Here is a 20,632-nt window from a genome sequence, read left to right on the forward strand (position 1 = left end):
ATTATAGGGCATTTCCCAGTGGATGATAGCCTCATAAGGCCATTGTGTGAGCTGTTGCTCTGCGGGTTACAGTTGTTTCTATAAGTTTAATAACTGTGCTGAGTATGCAGGGGCCTACAGTGAGAAGGAGAAGAATAGTTATTAGCAGCCCAGCCAGAGGTAGTAGCCATGAAGTCCATTGTCCCAAGTCGAAACCCCAGGTTTGTTCTAATTCCTTGTTTTTTTTCTGGATTCTTTCTCTTAGCTCCCTGACTTTTGTGGTTACTACTCCTGTCTGGTTTATATAGTAGCAGTGCTCTTTCCCTAGGAGTATACAGGTCCCCCCCTTTCCAGCAGTGAGTAGGTCTAAGGCCCGTCTGTTCTGTAAGGTCACTGCCGCTAGTGAATTCAGTTGACTCCGGAGGGACAGTAGGGAATCTGCTACTCTTTCCATGTCTTCATTTAGTTCTTGGGATAACTTGTGGTAGATGCTCAGGGATGTTTTTATGCCTCCTACTCCTGCTCCTATCCCAGTAGCAATTCCTCCCGCTATGAGGACTGATGTTAGTAAGATCCACCTTTTCCGGGTGTTTGGGTGGGGGCTTAGTAGAGCTTCCAGTTGCTGGGTTTCAAAGATAGAAACATCTGGGGTGAGGAAGACCTCGGTGTAGGTCCCCGTCCAGTTTCCTGGGAGGCAGAGGTAGGCAATGTCTCCAGAAAGAAAGAATACGTCATCCTGGGCACAGATGGCAGTGGCATTACTGAGTAAGGTTTGGTTATTTGTGCAGAGCTCACCCGGTAGGAATCCCAATATTTCATTTTCTCCCGTGTTAGTAATGCAAGTGATATGCATGTGGGAAGTTATGGCTAAATGGACATTGTATGCTACTGGGCCCATCAGGGATGTTTTGTTTGGGCCCGGGTTTAAGATACTGGAGTTCCAGCCTGGAGGCACAGGGACCCCAATATAGACTCATTTCTGGAGGGGTAAACAGACCCAACATGAAGTATGGTTGGGCAGGGCCTGGAGGGTCACACTGAGGAATCAAGTTATTAGGGGAGAGGTTTCCAGGGGTTCAGTGATCTTTCGTATGCCTGTAAGATCAGCCCTCTTATAAGTTGACTCTGTTACCGAGACGATCTTAATTAGCTGAGCCCTTGTGTCCCCAACTGTTGGATTTTAGCCTGCTCTTGGACTCCTCCCCCATTAGACATTCCCCAGTGGGTGTATTAAGTCCAACAAGCTGGTTTGCCCCTTGGGGCTATACAGGTTCGAGTATCATCTATAATGATGCCAGTCCAATATTTCTTTCCTCCACTGTGGCACACCTGAGCCTCACTATAACATGTCTTTGGCATGTAGGTGCTGACTGTGAAACCTCCCATGGTCCAGAAGCCTCAAGTAATCCCGTTAGTGGAGGGAATCCAAGTCCTGGCATAACAAGTCTCAGGGCAGGATTTTTCTGCCATAGTTGTTAGGGCGAGTGTCCCAACCCGGAGGAGGGTAGTGACTGAAGCATGAGCAGACATCCTACAATGAGCCAATATATCACAGTTAGAGATGCCCTCTGCAGTACAGTCCAATCTTCCAGAGGTACCGAGAAGAGTCCATTTCCCAGTAAAGTCACTATAACCCCAGTTAAGTTCAGGGCCAGTGGTCCCATTTACTCCTGTTCAGTCCCGGGTGTGGCTGTCCTCATTGGCAGATGGTTAAGCTGGATCTTCAGTGGGTTCCGCTGGTCCTGATGTGCAGTCCAGAGATCAGTTTCATTGTCTGGTTCAGCCTTTTTCACCCGGGAGTGGTGGATCCATGGAGTGATACCTGCAACTTTAACAGCAGTGGGAGTAACTAGTATCACAGTATGGGGACCCTTCCAGCTGGGCTCTAGGGGTATTTTTTTCCAGTCCTTTACCCAGACTAGATCCCCAGGTTGATGGGGGTGGACAGGGAGACCAGGGCAATAGGGTGTTTTTTTGGGATGATGTGGTGGATATGGCACATAGTTTTGGCTAAGGCTTGGAGGTATGTGTTTATATTTAATTCCCCTAGTTGTCTGATGTCTCCCCTTAATCACTTGATGAGTGGGGGAGGTCTACCGAACAGGATTTCAAAGGATGAATATCCTGTGGGGCCCAGTGTGCACCTGACTCTGAACAGGGCTAGGCTTAGCATGTCTACCCAGGGTAATTCTGTTTCCTGACACAGCTTTGCTAGAGTGGTCTTAAGGGTCCGCTTCATGTGCTCTACTTTCCCTGAGCTCTGTGGCCTATAGGCTGTATGTAGTTTCCATTTGATTCCTAGTGCCTTGGTGAGGGTTTGCATGACCTCTGCAGTGAAGCTTGGTCCGTTGTCACTGCCAAATGAGAGTGGTAGACCATACCGGGGGGTGATTTCTCTCAACAGAAACTTTGCCACTTCCCTAGCCTTTTTGGTATGGGTAGGGACTGCCTCGACCCAGCCTCAGAAGGTGCATATCACTACCAGCAGGTATTTATAGCCTGGACATGGTTTTGCTTCTGTGAAATCAACTTCCACATCTTTGAACGGAGAGGTTCTGGTGTATTGAATTCATGGGGCAGGACTTGGCCTGACCGCTGCATTGTTTTTAGTGCAGGTCTGGCAGCGGGTGCTGACTGCTGCTGCAATGGATGGAAGTTTGGTGATGTAGTAGTACTAAGCGAGTAGCTGCGTGAGGGCTGTTTTCCCCAAGTGAGTCAGATTGTGATATCAGGAGACAATAGAGTATGCTAATTTACTGGGGATAAAGATGTTATAGTTTCGTATGTGCTACCACCTGTCTGTGTCCTTCTTGGCCTGCTCCTGCTCTGTCCACTGGTTTTCGTCTGGAGTATATTCTGGTTTTTCAGGCCACTCAGGTGCCAACAAGATTTGGCATTGGGTCGCAGTGTTGTCCTCTGAACATTCTCGGGTGGCTGCATTTTTGGCTGCTTGGTCTGCCAGGTGATTGCCAGTGGCAATTGGATCTGTGCTCTTTTGGTGCCCTCGACAGTGCATGACCGCAATTTCTTTTGGCTCCCAAACTGCCTCCAGCAGTTGGAGAATTTCATCCCTATTTTTGATTTCTTTTCCACCTGCATTCAGCAGTTCCCTCTCCCTGTATATTGCCCCGTGGATATGTATTGTGGCAAAGGCATATTTAGAGTCTGTGTATATGTTTGCCTTCTTAACCCGGGCATGCCTGAGGGCTTGGATGAGGGCCCATAGCTCTGCCCTTTGTGCCGACTACCCTTGGGGCAAAGGGGCTGACATGATGACCTCATCCACTGTGGTGACAGCGAAGCCTGCCAGTCGTTTTCCATTCTGGATAAAACTACTGCCATCCATGTAGAGTTTTAAGTCTGGTGTCAGTAGAGGACTATCTTTCAGATCTGGCTGGCTGGCATAGACCTCCTCTACCACCTCGGTGCAGTCATGGTCAGGGGGCCCTGGCTCACTGGGTAGGAGGGTGGCAGGATTTGGGGTCCGCACAGTCTCCAGGGTGACTCGCGGATTTTCACACAGCAGTTCTTGATACTGTGCTAACCGGTTGCTTGAGAGCCACGGGCGCCCTGAGGTGTTCATTAGAGATATCACTGTATGAGGGACTCGCACATGGAGGTTTTGTCCCAATGTGAGTTTGTCTGCTTCCTTGACTAGCAGGACGGTGGCCGCTAGTGCGCAGAGGCAAGGTGGCCACCCTGCCGCGACCGGATCCAACTGTTTTGACAAGTAAGCCACTGGTCTCTGCCAGGGGCCCACAGTTTGAATCAAAACCCCTAGAGCCACTTGTTTCTTCTTGTGTACAAACAGGTTAAAGTCTTTGGCGAGGTCCGGTAGCCCTAGTGTGGGGGCTCTTTTTAGTAAGTCTTTTATTTCCTGGAAAGTCCTTTCTTGACTCTTGGCCCATTCCAATTCTTTGTTTTCAGGCCCGCATAGGGCCTCGTACAGAGGCTTGGCCTTTAAGGAGAAACCTGGGATCCAGATGCAGCAGAATCCGGCCACGCCGAGGAATTCCCTGAGTTGTCTCTGACTGGTCGGCCTGGGAATTGTACAGATGGTGTGCTTACACTCATGTCCCAGTGTCCAGTGCCCCTGAGTGATGTGGAAACTGAGGTACTTCACCTGTTGCCTGCACATCTGTGCCTTTTTCCAGGAGACTTTGTGTCCTTTGTCAGTGAGCAGTTGGAGCAGACACCGGGTTCCCCATCTACAGTGTTCCTTGGTTGGGCTTGCTAGAAGGAGGTCATCGACGTAGTGTAGAAGTGTGCAGTGGGTTTCTTCTCGCAGAAAGGAGATGAGTTTAGTGGCTAGGGCCTCCCCAAACAGAGTTGGTGAATTTTTAAATCCCTGTGGTAGTCGCGTCCAGGTGAGCTGGGTTTTCCTTCCAGTCTGAGGATCCTCCCACTCAAAGGCGAACAGGGGCTGACTCTTCGGAGCGAGCTGCATGCAGAAGAAAGCATTCTTTAAATCCAGGCAGGAGAACCAGGCAGCATCAGGAGGAATGAGGCGTAGGAGGGTGTATGGGTTCGGTACCACTGGGTGGAGAGTCACTGTGGCCTCATTAATCAGTCGCAGGTCTTGGACGGGCCAGTATCCACCTCCATTGGGCTTTTTGACTGGTAGGAGGGGAGTGTTCCATTGGGATTGGCACTCCACCAAAATCCCCTCCCACTTAAGCCTATCGATGTGTTCTTGAATTCCCTCTTGAGCCTCCTTGGGGATGAGATACTGTCGTCTCCTGGTCGGTTGGGTGCTCAGTTTCATCTCGATCACCAGGGGGCATGTTGGTGTGTAAGACCAGGAGGGTTGTCCTCTGCCCATACCAATGGAAAGTCCTGCCAGAAGTCAGACGGGTTCTGTTCCTCTTTGGTCTCATCTTATAGCTTCCACTCTGATTCCCAAGGCAGGGTGACCACCATTATGAGAGTCTCTGGAGCACCGAGCGTGAGGCTTGCGGTCCCTTCTGGGTGCAAGGTGATTTGGGCTTCCAGTTTGTTCAGGAGATCTCGACCTAGGAGGGGCACAGGGCAGTCTGGTATGTATAGGAATTCATGTCTTATCTGGTGGCCCCCCATCTGGCATATTCGGGATTGGCAGAAGGGTGGAGCTACTCGAGTTCCAGCGGCTCCCACAATGGTGGTTTCCTGCTTTGTAAGTGGAGCCATGGGGGTTGTTACCACCAAATGTTCTGCCTCAGTGTCCACCATGAATGTTATTGGTCAGCCCCCCACTTCCATTACAACCATAGGTTCCCAGGGGCCAAGAGTCAGGGAACCTGGTCAGTCCTATTCTGAGTTGACCCCAATGAGACCGATGAGGTCCTGGGTCTCCAGCTTCTGCTGGAAGCCCCTGGGCAGGTTCCTGTTTGGCGGTGGGTGGTTTCTTTTGTTGGGGCATTCATGTTTCCAGTGACCAAACTCCTTACAATAGGCGCACTGGTCAGGCTTCAGGGTCCCTCGTCTCCTGGGTCCTCCTTCCTGTGGTGGGCCAGGTTTCTTGGCTGGGTCAGGTCTTCCGAGGGCAGCGGCCAGGAGAGCAGCTTTCTGTTTCATTTTCTGGTCCTTCTCCCTCTGGGTGGTCCAGTCTCAATTAACGTAGAACTTTTGGGCCACTTCCATCAGCTGCGTGATGTTCATTCCTGCAAACCCGTCAAGTTTCTGGAGTTTCCATCGGATGTCAGTATAGGACTGCCCAACAAATGCTGCATTCACTATCTGCTGATTTTTGGCTGCCTCTAGGTCAAAGGGTGTGTAGACTCGGTAGGCCTCACAAAGGTGCTTGTAGAATTTGTTCAGTGATTCCTCCAGCTTCTGGGTGATCAGAGCGACTTTGTTCATGTTAGTTGGTTTTCTGGCTCCCTCCTGGACCCCGTGGAGGAGAGCTTCCCGGTACCTTCCGAGTGCCTCTTGTCCACTAGGGGAGTTGAAATTCTAGTCTGGGTTGGTCTCAGGTGCTGCTCTCAGTGCCCACTGCTCCACGTCCAAGGTCCCTGCTGGAGCCTGGTCCTGGAGCCACCTCTGGGTCCCAACTACAATCCGGCGTCGTTTTTCCGTGTTAAAAAGGGTCAGAAAGAGATGGCGGCAGTCTTCCCAAGTGGGACGGTGGGTCTGAAAGATGGATTCTAGGAGGTCAATGAGGGCCTGAGGTTTTTCGGAGTAAGGCAGGTGTGGTGCTTCCAGTTCAGAAGGTCAGTGGTGGAGAAGGACTGGTAGTACAGGAATGGCTGCCCTGGCTGAACAGACCCATCGTCTGTAACCTGCACCGGACCTCACACCTCACGCAGGGGCATCTGGAGGGCTGAAGTTGGGGCCTGAGCTGATCGTAGCGGGCGGGTGATAGGAGTGTTAGCACCTGGTTGGTCTGGAACTGGCGGCTGGGAGACTGATGGTGGTGGGGTGTCTGGTGGATTCAGGGGCACTTCAGGAGGTGTCATGGTAGGGTTGTAGGGTGGCAGTGGTGGCTCCTCTTCAGGAGCTTCCTGATCGATGGGTTTGTACAGTTTGGAGTCTCTGGTCCTTTGGGCCACAAAAATCCTGCTCTGTCCCTTATTAGCTCAGAATCGGACCCAAGGGGGCATGATCTGAGCAATTTCTAGCCATGAATTTATGTAATTGGTTAGGGTGGCTGGGAGTCCCAGTCACAACTTTCCAAACTGCTCGCACGGTGGGGAGGTCTAGGGTTCCTGTCGCAGGCCAGTCAATCCCGAATCAGGGCTACTCGTGTTCACAGAGGGCCCTAAGTCTGCTGGGACTCAGTGTGACACCATAATCTCCCATGAAACCCTTCTTAAAGTTCTTTAACATGCATTTAAGGACTGTAGGCTTAGATTCTACACTACCCATCCTAGACCCTTGAACGGTGTCGCAGCTTAACAGATAAAAGGCGGGGGGGGATTCTCTCAGGTGTCCGCCTGGCTGCGTCCCTCGTGGGAACTTAGGCACATCTTGGTTAAGGTGTGCCCGTGTAAACCCCGGGACTGGTCGCTCCTTTTAGGAGAGTGAATCACCGTTATGCCCTACGACACTGCCACAGAACCACAGGTGAGGACCCACTCAGATTCCATAGCCATAGCCGTGGAACCACAAACAGGCACTCTTCACTCACTCACTCAGACAGGCAGAGGTTACACATTCCCACCCTGGGAATTTTCTGCACTCAGGAGGTGATCAAGCTCCTCTTCTGTCGTCTGACGGGCCTGACTCGGACGAGTCCCGGGACGCTACCTGGTCCAGTGTCTCCAGACCTTGATTTGACTTGTCCTTCTCTCCGGTGTGTCTGGGCGAGTTCGGGACCCTGCAGCTGGTGGGAGCTCCCGAGGAGCGAAGATATTCCGCAAAAAGGTGGTTGGCGCTGGTACGCTTCTGTCACTGAGGTCCCGCTGGTCGCTGCACCCGTCCCCGAACCGGTGGCTTCAAGGGGCCAGCTCGGTCGGTTTTCCCAGTCAGGGAACCAAAATGTTACAGCAAGTGTTACAGCGGGTGGTCCCGAGGACAAACCGAGGGGCACATGGAGAGTCGGAGAATCGAGGTTTATTCGCCGGCAGGCTCAGAGGGGTCTCACCACCAAATTCTGAGCCCTGTCTCCCCAATTTTTCCCATTTTTATTAAGTTGGGGTGATCCAAGGGGAGGGGTCTCAGGTGACTAATGCCCGCCAGGTAATAGGTTTAGTGTCTGCACTAGGTAATAAGTTTAGTGTCTGCACCAGATAATAGGTTTAGTGTTTTGCTGATGTGCCAGATGTTAGGTTAGTGATATGCTAATGTGCCAGGTGTTAGGTTAGTAATATGCTAATGTGGGTTTTGTGTGAGGGGTGGGGGTCTCAGGTGGCTGCTGTGCTAAGTAATAGATGGGGGTTTTCCTTGTCAATTTCATTCTGAGCCGCAGAAGTGGGGTGAGGGGTCCTGCCTGGAAGAGAGAGGAGACACTGGCTCATTCCAGAAGCACTGCAGACTTTGGAACAGTCTCCAACTAAGCCAGACCTTTTTCTGTTTATTTCAACAACATTGTATTTGTGGGTATAAATGTTTCAGGTTCCATAGACAGCCTTTGTAATTCTTCAGTCCCGGCTACAGGTGTCCCCAAATAGTGTTCATTGTACCCATTAGGTGGGGTTTTGCCCCTTTCCTCCTCCACCCTCCCGCTTCTCTCTCCGCACAGGTTGATCTCCACAGAGTTTTACTTCCCTCCGTGCACATGTGTGCTCATGGCTGAGTTCCACTTTAATAGCGAGTACATGTGGTGTTTGTTTTTCTATTCTTGAGATACTTCACTTAGGAGAACGGTCTCCAGTTCCATTCGGTGTTTTTTTGGTGGATGCATGCAGAATCTGCCGGATTGTTCTCCCACTGTTTTCCCCCATCACTTAAAGACTTTTTTCACAGGGGACAACATTCTACATTATTTTATCTGTACAAATTTATGGGGTATTTGTGCAAATCTGTTACATGCATAGACTGTGTAGTGTCATGTCAGAACTTTCAGGGTATCTATCACCCAAATAACATACATCATACCCATTAAGTAATTTCTCATCATCCACCTCCCTCACCCTTCCAAGTCTCCACTGTCGATCATTCCACTCTCTTTGTCCACATGTACACGCATTTAAGCACCCACGTGTGGGTGAGAACATGGGATATTTGACATTCTGTGCCATCACTTAAAGATTTACCCATTCATCCATCCATCCTTTCATCTGTACTTCCTTTTATTCATTGATTTACCTGCATGCTCACTGATTCTTTCATCTATGACTCCTCCAAGGAAATACACTTTCATCATTTATTTATTTTAATTAATTGATCCATGAGTTGATCCTTTGCAACAGTGATATGTTGAATGCACTATTTGTCATTAATTCCTTGGCTCATTCATTTATGCGAGCATCCACCTATCCTTTCATAAATGAGGTTTCATTCCTTAATCCTTCCATCACTTCATTTTTGAATTCATTCTATATCCATCCATCCCTTCCTTAATTTATCCACTAAATAATTCACTCATTTATTCATTCCTTATTTATTCATCATTGAATCTGCTCATTTATTTATTTACTCATCCTTTACTAATTTTTTCAATCCCTTACCTTCCATAATTCTAGCCATTCATATGATTATTGATTAATTATAATAGGTTCATTGATTTATTTATGGACCATGTATTAGCTAGTGATTTGTTAATGATCCATCTATTGATTTATAAGTGAATATACACATAGATTTATTGGTTTGTTCATTCATTTATTCATGTTTCCATTCATGAATTGCTCTATCCATTGATTGATTGATGTATTCATTCATTTATCCAGTTGTTCATGAATTAATCTATTGATTTCACTCTTATATTCTTGAGAACCTAACACAGTGCCTCACTTATAATACACACACAACAAATATTAGTTCGTTTTCTACTCAGAGAGAGAATTTCGGCATGTTTGTAGCCTCGAGTTCTTAATCTGAAATTCCATGTAAAATTGTGGTGTGTGTGTGTGTACCTGTGAATGTGGGGATAGAATCAATAACATTCGTTTTATCTAGAAGGGTAAGAATTCTTTTTGGTTTCTCCCTCCTTCCCTCACCCCAAGCTGATTGGGTTGAGGTGTATCAGTGATTTAACCCTTTAACATAGGATTTTCCTGGCTCATTGGCCCATAGAAATCAGTGAGATGTCTCTTGGAAATGGGGTTCACTGGTCCCCTTGTCTGTGCAGAGAGAGTCCACAAGGAGATTGAACAGGTGATTGGCACACATCGCCCTCCAGCCCTCGACGACCGGGTCAAAATGCCATACACGGACGCTGTCATCCACGAGATTCAGAGATTTGCAGACCTTATCCCCCTTGGTTTGCCCCACGTAGTCACCAAAGACACCCACTTCCGAGGGTACATCATCCCCAAGGTGAGACCAGTGGGGGTCCTGCATCTCTCTCCTGCATCTCTCCTGTATGGGCTTCCTGGGCTGTCTTCATCCCAAAAGTTAACTTTTTGCTGCTTTCTCAATATGGTCCCATTATTTTTGGTTTTCTTTTTTTAGGTTTTTTTTTTTTTGTTGTTGTTGTTGTTGTTATTGTTGTTGTATGGGGAGGGCAGGCAATAGGATATCTTTTGATCTTGTGACCCTCCCTCAGAACACTGAAGTATTTCCCATCCTGAACTCTGCTCTCCGTGACCCACGTTACTTTGAAAAACCAGATGCCTTCAACCCTGAACACTTTCTGGATGCCAGTAGGGCACTGAAGAAGAATGAAGCTTTTATTCCCTTTTCCTTAGGTAAGCTGGGCCTGAGATCCCTTCCCCAGACATTGGAGTGTGCGTTCCATTCCCTCCTGACAAAAACAATGACAAGTCCTTGTTTATTGAGCACTTAGTTTATTCTAATTTGTTTATCTGTGTGATCCCATTCCATCTTTACCACTACGCTATGAGAGGGCTTGAGCAATGAGATTAAAACCCAAGGGCACATCTTGGCAAGCAGGACCTTGGGCAAGTATTTTAATCTCTCTAAACTTAGGCAATTAATCTTCTTCAATAAAAAAATCTATTGAGCACTACTCTGAGTCCAGTGCTCTACTAGGGGCTGAAGATAATGCATCAAATCCTATAGAAACACAGCTCCTGCCCCAGGACAGTTACAGTCCAGCAGAGCAGATGAGCATCTGTCAAATAGTAATAAAATAATAATATGAGTCAATGAATTGATGCATTTAACATAGTTAGAAATGCCTGGCACAAAATAAATGCTCACAGGGGCCATTATTACTATAATGAATCATAATCATAAGTGCTCTAAAGGGCTTTGGGGAGCACAAAATAGGAAACACTGACTAACCTTGGTGGGTAAGTGAGGAAGAGCCAACTGGAGGAGCTGGCTTCCAAGTTGCAATGCTCATAGGTGGAGCCAATCAGCCACTGAGAAGAGTGTTCCTGGCAGAGCAACCAGCAAAGACAAACCCTGGGAGGCCGAGGCAGGTGGATTGTTCGAGCTCAGGACTTCGAGACCTGCCTGAGCAAGAGTGAGACCCCATCTCTACTAAAAAAAAAAAATAGAAAGTAATTAGCTGGACAACTGAAAATATATTGAAAAATTTAGCCGGGCATGGGGGTGCATGCCTGCACTCCCAGCTACACGGGAGGCTGAGGCAGGAGGACTGATGAAACCTGATGACACATTTGCAAAACTGTAAGAAGGCCAGGGAGACTTGAGTGTAGATTCCAGAAGGAAATAAGGTGAAGAGCTGAGCTACACAGGGCTTTGAAGACTGGGGGAGGGGTTTGGATTTATACTCCAGTGCTGGGAAGGTGGGGAAGGTCTTGACATGCTCTGACCTGGCCCAGTTCCCATCCTCCACTCCTTGGCTTCATAGGAGAACAACTTTAGACACATTAAATTTACCAGAGTTTATTTGAGCAAAGAAAGGATTCATGAATTGGGCAGCACCCTGAACCAGTAAAAGTTCAGAGAGATGTAACAAGCCACGCGGGCAAGCAGTATTTATCCCGGGAAGAAGGAAGTGGCCCACGGACACAGCCTGATGGATTACAGCTCAGAGTTTACCTAGTTTGGACCTGTCTGAGCGATTTGAAGCCTATCATTGGCTGAAGCTGGGCTGTTATGATTGGCCAAGGGTCAGTTACTTTTTAAGAGAGTATATGCTCAAGTTACATTGTAGTTTGTTTACATATTAAGTTAGGTTACAGTGTGTTATGTATAGAGGCAATTTTGGCCAAATATAATTTAATTTTACATGCTCCACCCACAGGAAACCATAATATTCATGTTTCTTAGCCTTTGAGAGGAAGGAATTTCCCAGGAACAAATCCTTGATCTTGAGTTTCCCCATCAACTTCAGTCACCCAGGGCTCTGGGTCAGCCGGTGTGTCTGTGTAATGCAGTGACCCTCTTCCTCCTTTAACTTCAGTGAGAGCTGGGAACACATGGGGTGGCATGATAAGGGTCAACCCTTTCATTTGATAGGCCGATCCTAAGTTTTGTTTTTTTATTTTTATTTTTATTTTTTTTTGTTGTTGTCTCACTCTGTTGCCTGGGCTAGAGTGCCATGGCATCAGCCTAGCTCACAGCAACCTCAAATTACTGGGCTCAAGCAATCCTGCTGCATCAGCCTCCTGAGTAGCTGGGACTCCAGACATGCGCCACCATGCCTGGCTAAATTTTTCAGTATATTTTTAGTTGTCCAGCTAATTACTTTCTTTCTTTTTTTTTTTTTTTTTAGTAGAGATGGGGTCTCACTCTTGCTCAGGCAGGTCTCGAAGTCCTGAACTCAAACAATCCGCCTGCCTCGGCCTCCCACAGTGCTAGGATTACAGGTGTGCACCACAGCGGCTGGCCCTATCCTAAGTTTTAAGAGAGGCAGAGATGTGGAGAGATAAGGACAGAGACAGATAAATGAGTAGCAGAGAGATAAGGAGAGTGAGAAACAGAGGGACAAAGAGAGGCAGACATAGGGAGATAGTAGCTGGAAGAGTCTGACAAAAAGTGAATATTAGACAATAGAGGGAGAAGAGGACAGAGGGAGACAGACATGGAGAGGGAGGAGGAGTAAGAGGAGGAGGGAGTGGAGGACAAGGAAAGAGGAGAAAGGATGAGGAGAGAAAAGTGGAGGGAAAGAAGGAAGGAAAGAGAGAAACAGAATAAGAGATAGAAGAAAGAGAGTGACATAAGTAGAGAGGAAGAAACAGAATAAATGAGAGAGACAAGGTATTTTTAGAGGGAGATGAAAAATGAGAGAGAGAGAGAGAGAGAGGAAGAGTGAGAATATGAGATTCCACTAGACAGAGACAGGGAGTTCGGCAAGATGGAAGAAAACCAAAATAAAGAGGAAGAAAAGAAAAGAGAGGTAGAATAACAGTGCCTAACAGGTGTAGACAGAGCAAAAGACAGTGATAGATGCCACAGGTGGAAAGAAAGACAAAGCAAGCCAAGAGGGTGTTGAAGCCGACCAGATTCCAGAGGGTGCCCAAATGGACAGTCCCAGTGGTGGGCTGGTGCACTGGGAGGGAGATGACAGGCATCGGACTGTTCTGGGAAAAGCTAGGTCACAGCAATACTTACAGAAGTACCAGCCCAGAGACCTGCCCTGAGTATTTTGAAACTCATGTGTCCCGTTTCCTGTCTTCTGGATGTGCCAAAAGGATGTGGATTCCTCCCTAGATACCTCCACGTGGGCACGATGTCCAACCACCTGGAACTCATGGGGAGTGCCTGGAAACCCATCCGAGACATGGCCTTTAAAGCCTGTCAGTTTGCAGAGTAGGAAACACTGAAGTAAAGGGAGAGGCTCTCCTGTGTCTGTGCCTCAGGGTTTCCAGCCCCTTTTGTTCTCATTTCTCTCCAAGACTGTGGTTTATATGCTCTTGCGGTTCCTTACACCTCTGAGGGTGATGGGAACCATAGACCACTCCCTGCTGCCCTGTGCACAAATCCCAGTCACAATTTTATATATAATTTGGATATTTTGGGGGAAGTCTTGAAGCCCATGGATCTCAGGCTGAGGCAAGAAGACAGCCCAGGGATAGACACACACACGGTGCCAGAAACATACACCCCACACATGCTCCCGGAAACAAACACAAGACAATATGCACATTGAGGATCTTTAATTCAATCCAGGTGCTATTCTAAGAAATTTTACAGACATTTTCTTTAACCTCACAAGAGCCCACATAGATAGATACCATTCTCCCCATATGAGAAATGAAGAACAGTAAAATGAAAAGTCAGAAACATGCTCACACCTACATACGTAGAGGTAAAACACACACACAAACTCTCTGCTAGAGAAATGAACTTGGCATATTCTCCCAAAGATTCGCACCCAGTTTCAGAGGGTTTGGGAACCACCTACAAGTCCACCCTGAATTCCAGGTTAAAGGCCAATCCCAAGCAAATCTGTTGCAATGGACACGAGTATCCAGGCTTAGGTGTGTTGCAGAGCAAAGAATGTGCACCTGCCCTGTACCCTCACTGGTGACCTTCCTTCTGTGCCCACAGGGAAGCGCATTTGTCTTGGTGAAGGCATCGCCAAGGCCGAATTGTTCCTCTTCTTCACTACCATCCTCCAGAGCTTCTCCCTGGCCAGCCCCATGGCACCTGAGGACATCGACCTCACACCCCAGGAGAGTGGTCTGGGCAAAATAGCCCCAACATACCAGATTCGCTTCCTGCCTCACTGAAGGGGCTGAGGGAAGGAGGTCAAAGGATTCCAGGGTCACTAAGTGTCCCCACCTCTGAAGACAATGGCACCGACTCTCTCCACAACTCTCTGCCACTGAGAGACCTGCTGCAAGCCCATGTCTTTCCCCCTCCACAGCATCTGCTGTCTGAGCTCAGGTCACTAGTGAGTGGAGGAGCAAGATTCACTCTCAGGCTCTAGAATCCAAACTCTTCATCACAGCTCCCTCTTTTTCATATATATATTTTTAAATTAAGAGGAAATTCACATAAGATAAAATTAACCATTTACAATGTGAGATGCAGTGGCAATGTTCATTCACACTGCTGTCCAACCAGCACCACCTAGTTCCAAACATTTTCATCATCCTCCCCCCAACTACAACCCGGACCTATTAAGCAATCATGCCCATTTCCCTTTCCCACCGGCCCCTGGAAAACACCAGTCTGCTTTCTGTTTCTGTGGACTCACCCATATGTTTCCTATAAAGGGAACCATACAGTATGTGATCTTTTGTGTCTGGTGTCATTCACTTCAAACAATATTTTTTTATATCAGTATGTTATAGGGGAACAAATGTTTAGGTTACACATATTGCCTTTGTCCCACCCAGGTCAGAGTTTCAAGCATGTCCATCCCCCAGATGATGCATACTGCACCCATTAGGTGTGTATATATTATATAAGCATCTACTATGGGCCAAGCACTGGGAATGAAAGTAGGAGTAAAAAGGGAAATAGTCCATGTCTTCTTGGAGCTCAACCTACTATGGTGGGGGGCAGTCATCAACAAAACTTTCCTCACATAAAACTGCAACTGTCATGAATGGAGCAGAAGACCCAGATTCTGATGAGTGTATTTGACTTGGGTCTGGGCAGTCAGAAAAGACGTCTTGAGAAAGTCACACCTTAGCTGAGAGCTAAAGAGGGTGCAGGAGTTATCTATGTAGGACAGAGCTCCTCAAACTGCTTGCCGTGAGGGACCAGCTTGTGCCTCCCCCTAATCCACTACAGACAGATTCTTTCATAAAATGCAATAAAAATGCCATGGCAATCTCAAAATGTAAAAAAAAGAATATAATTAATTTGCTCTTCCTTTTCCAGTTCCATGAGATGATTTATTAGTTTGTTGATCTGTGAGCTTTCTGTCTTTTGGATGTGAGCATTTAATGCCATTAGTTTTCCTCTCAGGAATGCTTTTGCTGTACCTCACAGGTTTTGAGAACTTCTGTCCCTGCTATCATTTAGTTCGAAGAATCTTTTGATTTCCATCTGGAGCTCTTCCTTGACCCAACAGTCATTCAGCAGATTGTTTAATTTCCATGACTTTGTGAAGTGGTGAGTGTTTCTGTTGGACTTGAACTCTCATTTTATACCACTGTGATCGGAGAAAATACATGGCATAATTTCTATTTTTTGAAATTTGTTGAGGTGCAATTTGTGGCCTAGGATGTGATCGATTTTGGAGAAAGTTCCATGAGCTGATGAGAAGAATGTATATTCGGTTTTATTTCGGTGGAATGTTCTGTAGATGTGTATTAAACCCATTTATTCTAGAACTCTGTTTACGTCTTTTGTTTCTTTGCTTATTTTCTGCTTGGAGGATCTGTCCAGTTCTGTCAGTGTCGTGTTGAAGTCCCCAACTACTATGGCATTACTGTTTATCATGCTATTTTGATCAAACAGGGTTTGCTGTATGTATCTGGGTGCTCTTGTGTTGGGTGCATAAATATTAAGAATTGTTAAATCTTCTTATTGGATTTTTCCTTTCACCATTATATAGTGACCATGTTGTCTTTCTTTACTTTTGGTATTTTAAAGTTTATGTTATCTGAAATAACTATAGCTACCGCCACTTTCTTTTGGCATCCACTTGCCTGGAAGTTTGTTTTCCACCCTTGACCTTGAGTCTGAAAGCATCTTGGTGGATTAGATGTGTTTTCTGGAGACAGTAGGTACTTGCCTTATGAATTTTTATCCACTCAGCCAGTCTATCTCTCTTCAGAAGGGAATTGAAATCATTCACATTTATTGAGAGAATTGACATTTGTGGTAGATTTCTGTTCATATTGTTAGATAAATTCTTATGGTTTTGTTTTACCTCTTGAGCCATCGTGGAATCCAGGTTCTGGAATTTAACTCTTGAGTGATTTTATTTTGTTTGTTGTCTATTGTGCTGTTCAGTGTACAATGCAGGTCTGAGTATGTCCTGCAGGGCAGGTCTGGTCTTTGCAAATTCCGTCAGTGATTGCTTGTCTGGGAAAGTCTTTATTTCTCCCTCATAGATGAAGCTTATTTTGCCAAGTAAAGAATTTTAGGTTGGTCATTATTCTGTTTGAGAAGATTGAGGATAGGTGCCCAGTCCCTTCTGTCCTGTAAGGTTTCACTTGAGAAGTCTGCAGTTAGTCTGATAGGTTTTCTTTTGTAGGTTAGCTGCTGTTTTCATTTTACTGCTTAAAGGGTGGCTTCTTTCGTGTTTGCTTTGGCCAGCCTAATAACTGCGTGATGTGGTGATTGCCTTTTCACATTGAGTCTCCCGGGAGTTTTGTGTGCTTCTTGTATTTGGATATCTAGATTTCTGGGTATGCCAGGTGTATTTTCCTCCAGTATTCCAAGAAATAGATTTTCCAGCCCTGGTGTAATTTCTTCTTCTCTCTCCGGGACATCTATAATTCTTATATTTGGTTTCCTTACATAATCCCGTAAACCTTGTACATTTTATTCTTGTCTCTTGGTTTTCTTCATATGATTTTTTTAACACATAGGCATTCTCTTCAAGCTCTGAGATTCTTTCCTCCATGTGATCCATTCTATTCTTAAGGCTTTCCACTGTGTTTTGTTGATCCTAAAATGCTTCTTTCATTTCCAGAATTTCTATTTGGTTCTTTCATAATATTTCAGTTTCTTTAGAGAATTTTTCATCCATTTCCTGTGTTGTTCTTATGGCTTCTTTGTGTTGGGTTTCTATTTTCTCTTCAAGTCCATTGAGTTTTCTAGAAATCCATATTCAGAATTCTTCCTCCATCATTTTTCTTTTCAGACAATGTTTTTCTTTGTTGCCCAGGCTAGAGTGAGTGCTGTGGCATCAGCCTAGCTCACAGCAACCTCGAACTCCTGGCCTCAACTGATCCTCCTGCCTCAGCCTCCCAAGTAGCTGGGACTACAGGCATGCGCCTCCATGCCTGGCTAATTTTTTGTATATATATTTAGCTATCCAGCTAATTTCTTTCTATTTTTAGTAGAGACAGGGTCTCCCTCTTGCTCAATCTGGTCTCAAATTGTTGACCTCGAGTGATCCTCCTGCCTCAGTCTCTGATAGTTCTAGGATTACAGGAGTCAGCCACCGCATCTAGCCTTCCTCCGTTTATTTTAATCATTTTGTTTAAGTTGGTATCCATTGTTCACGTTCTAATGATTTGTTTTGGAGGTGACTTTTCTCTCTGATTTTTCATGTTTCCTGCGTTCTTTCACTGGTTATTTCTCATCAGGATACTTTGTCGAGAACTGGGGGTGATGAGACTGGTTTATGGCCCTATCTCCAAGTTCCCAATGGGATGTTCCTTGACAGTGCTGGGGAGAGGCACTCTGGTCTTGTTATTGCATTAGTGGTATTTTAGCAAGTTGGGTTACCTCTGACCTGTTGTCTTCACCTGTTGCCAATGGAGATTAGTGAGTTTGGTCCCCCAGCTTAAGCTCTCAGGTGGCGAATCGCACTTGTGTGTGTGATCCACTGCCCTCTAATAGCTTCAGATGGAAGGTACTGTATTAAGCTACGGGATTGTCCTCTCTGTTATTGACTGTATTTTGTGTGGAGGAGCCAGTTATCCAGGTAATCTGATTCTTCTGTGTTGGGCCCTGGACCCCCTGATGGGGGATAGGAGTGCCCTGATCTTTTGGAAAGGTCTTGCCACACCCGAGGGTTACTTGCACCCTGTTCCCCCTTTAGGTGGGGTAAGGGCAAGCTGGATCACAACTGGTGCCTGCAAGCCTGCGACTGTATGCTTCTGTGGTTGCTTGATCTACCACTAGTTGGAGCCACTAATTTGTTTTTTCAGGGCTCTTTTGCCACAATTGGGAGGCTGCTCCTGATGGGAGGGGTCAGTTAGTGCAATTGCTGAGGACTCTGGCCAGGAGTTTCCTTCTCAGTCCACAAACCCTAAAGCTCACAGCACCTGGACACCAACAGGAAGCCCTAGAGTTATGTTCTTATCAGATGGTCTACGCTGGTCCCTCGGACGGAATCTACAGGTTGCCCCTTATTGCTTAGCACCAAGGCCTGGCAGATTCATGCCAGTCCCACAGAGAAAGCGGCTTCTCTTGCTTCTCCCAGCCTCCAAGGGCACAAAAGTCACCAGGTGGGGGAGGGGTGTTGCCTGAGACCACTGCGTGCACTAACACCTGGGGATCCCACTGTTGTTGGTCTGCTCCAGCAGAGCACCAGTGGCACCAGCGTTTTGGGGACACCATCAAGCTTCTACCACCAACAGCTTGTGGGTCAGAATTGACCAACCCTGTATGCTGAGTCCGTAAATGCAGCAAAAGGGCATGCAAATTGACCTCCCTGTCAGTAGGTGGCGCTGGCTGGGAGGAGCAAGCTGCAATGTTGGTTTTGGGTCCTGTAAGCAGCTCCAGTCCCTCTGGAAAAGCACCCTAGTGCCTCAGGTGGGGGGTGGGGCCCTGGGACTGGAAAATATGTCCTTATTCTCCACCTCAGCAGTGGCGGCTGGGCTGAGGGAGCCTGCACTCTAGATTCACAAATGCTTTTAGCAAGCTTCAAAGGTCTGTCCCCTGCCTCTGGACAAAGCTGCCAGGGAGGGGCTGAAGTGCCTCCAATCAACCAGAAAGTGTGTGTGTGTGTGTGGAGGTGGGGCTGTCTGAGACCCAGAGTCTGGTGGTCTGGAGCAGGACTTGCCCCTTTCCACCATGCCCACAGTTTCTTCAGGGCCTTTGCCGGTAGGCGGGAGCTCAACCCAGCTGAGCTCTCCCATGACTGGTGGCCAGGAGGTTCCCTGCCCAGGTTCAGAGCCTCAGCTGGGAGCACAGCCCTCCCACGGGAAGAGGGGTGCCCCTGGAGCATGCTGCAGCTAGGACCCACTCTGATCAGCCCCTAAAGGCACTCACACCTCAGTGCACGAGTTCACAAATATTCCTCTGTGGCCCTGGGCCATGCAATTCAGACCTGGGTGTATGGGATCTGGCCTGCAGGCCTGTCCTCCAGGCCCTGGAAATCAATCCCTGGCCATACCAGGGAGAAAAAATGCTGGTTCCAAGTCGCCGATTGGGTGCCCAAGCTGGATCAGTGTCTCTCTGCCTTGGCCTTTGCCCCGCTCTGCTGGAGTAACTAACTGGGCAAGTAGCGCCAGAGAGTCCTGGCGTGTATAGAGCTCACAGTCCCAGCACCCCTCAGTCCACTGCAGGGCCCCAAATGGAAAAGTACGAACCCTGCTCACAGTGGATGCCTCCGGGTGGTGGCTAAATTGTCTCTCTCCTCAGCCACGGGAAGGGCAGAATGAAAGGGAGAATGAGGACTAGGATGGGGAAGGAGTGCACACCAGTAGTCTCCGAAGCCTCTCCAGGAGGCAGTCCTCCCAGAATGACCGGGCTCTGGAGTCCACAGATCGACTGGGACCCACTGGACCCCTGTGCCTCCCCCAATGTATGCTAGAGTTGGGAAATACCTGTGTGAGGAGAAGCAACACAGATTCTGTATATGAGACATTAGTACCTACTTCTTAAAGTTGTGGGAGGATTAATGAAGTTAATAATTTCAAAATGTTTAAAACCTTGCCTGGCACAGAATAAGGAATTAATAAAGGCCGCTATTTTTGTTTGAACAGTTCACAATTCTAACATTCAATGTATTTCTGACATTATGTACTCTTTGAAGCTCATAAATCCATTTTTTCTGGAGATAAGTGGGCTGTAAAATCAAAGTACATTGAAACTAGAGATAACATAATTTATTGTACATACTGGGGTTGTTTTGAGAGTTAGAGAGGTACTGTTAATAATTAAGCCAGGGCCAGCACGGTGGCTGATGCCTGTATTTCCAGCACTCTGGGAGGCTGAAGCAGGAGGATTCCTTGGGCCCAGGAATTCGAGGCTGCAGAGATTTATGATCATGCCACTGCATTACAGGCTTGGAAACAGAGTGAGACTCCATTTTTTAAAAAAAATACATGAATAATAATTAAACCAGGACAGGAGGCATCCATCAGAGTGAATCTGGCAAATGGAGATATGAAGGATCATCCTTGCTGTAAACTCACCACTCCACAGGGGGCGGCAGAGAGCAATTCCCTTGGCTGATGTTACAAAACAGGGTTCTCTGAGTCACCCAGCATGCTAGCTCTCTTTGCATAACGGGACTTAATCAAGGACTGAGAGTTAGGCAAGAGACAGGTGAAAGCAGGCAATACCTACATTCTGCAGCTCAGAGCCAAGAGCATAATCGGGGATCCAGGCC

At 47.1% G+C, this 20,632-nt stretch overlaps 1 protein-coding gene and 1 long non-coding RNA gene across 3 annotated transcripts in view; one reads left to right on the forward strand and one right to left on the reverse strand.

Annotated features, from left to right (window-relative positions):
• The window catches only part of LOC123624287 (cytochrome P450 2B6-like), a 31,443-nt gene extending 16,742 nt beyond the window's left edge, over positions 1-14,701 (forward strand). For both annotated transcript variants that reach the window (XM_045531928.1, XM_045531927.1), the window contains 3 exons: positions 9,689-9,876; positions 10,106-10,247; positions 13,987-14,701. In XM_045531928.1, the coding sequence (XP_045387884.1) occupies positions 9,689-9,876; positions 10,106-10,247; positions 13,987-14,168 (512 nt within the window). In that variant the 3' untranslated portion in view covers positions 14,169-14,701. The remainder of the gene's footprint in view (positions 1-9,688; positions 9,877-10,105; positions 10,248-13,986) is intronic.
• Positions 1-20,632, reverse strand: part of LOC123624294 — a 41,716-nt gene that overhangs the window by 1,611 nt on the left and 19,473 nt on the right. The window lies entirely within an intron of this gene.

The sequence above is a fragment of the Lemur catta genome, chromosome 19, assembly GCF_020740605.2.
Source record: "Lemur catta isolate mLemCat1 chromosome 19, mLemCat1.pri, whole genome shotgun sequence".
NCBI classification, from domain to species: domain Eukaryota; kingdom Metazoa; phylum Chordata; class Mammalia; order Primates; family Lemuridae; genus Lemur; species Lemur catta.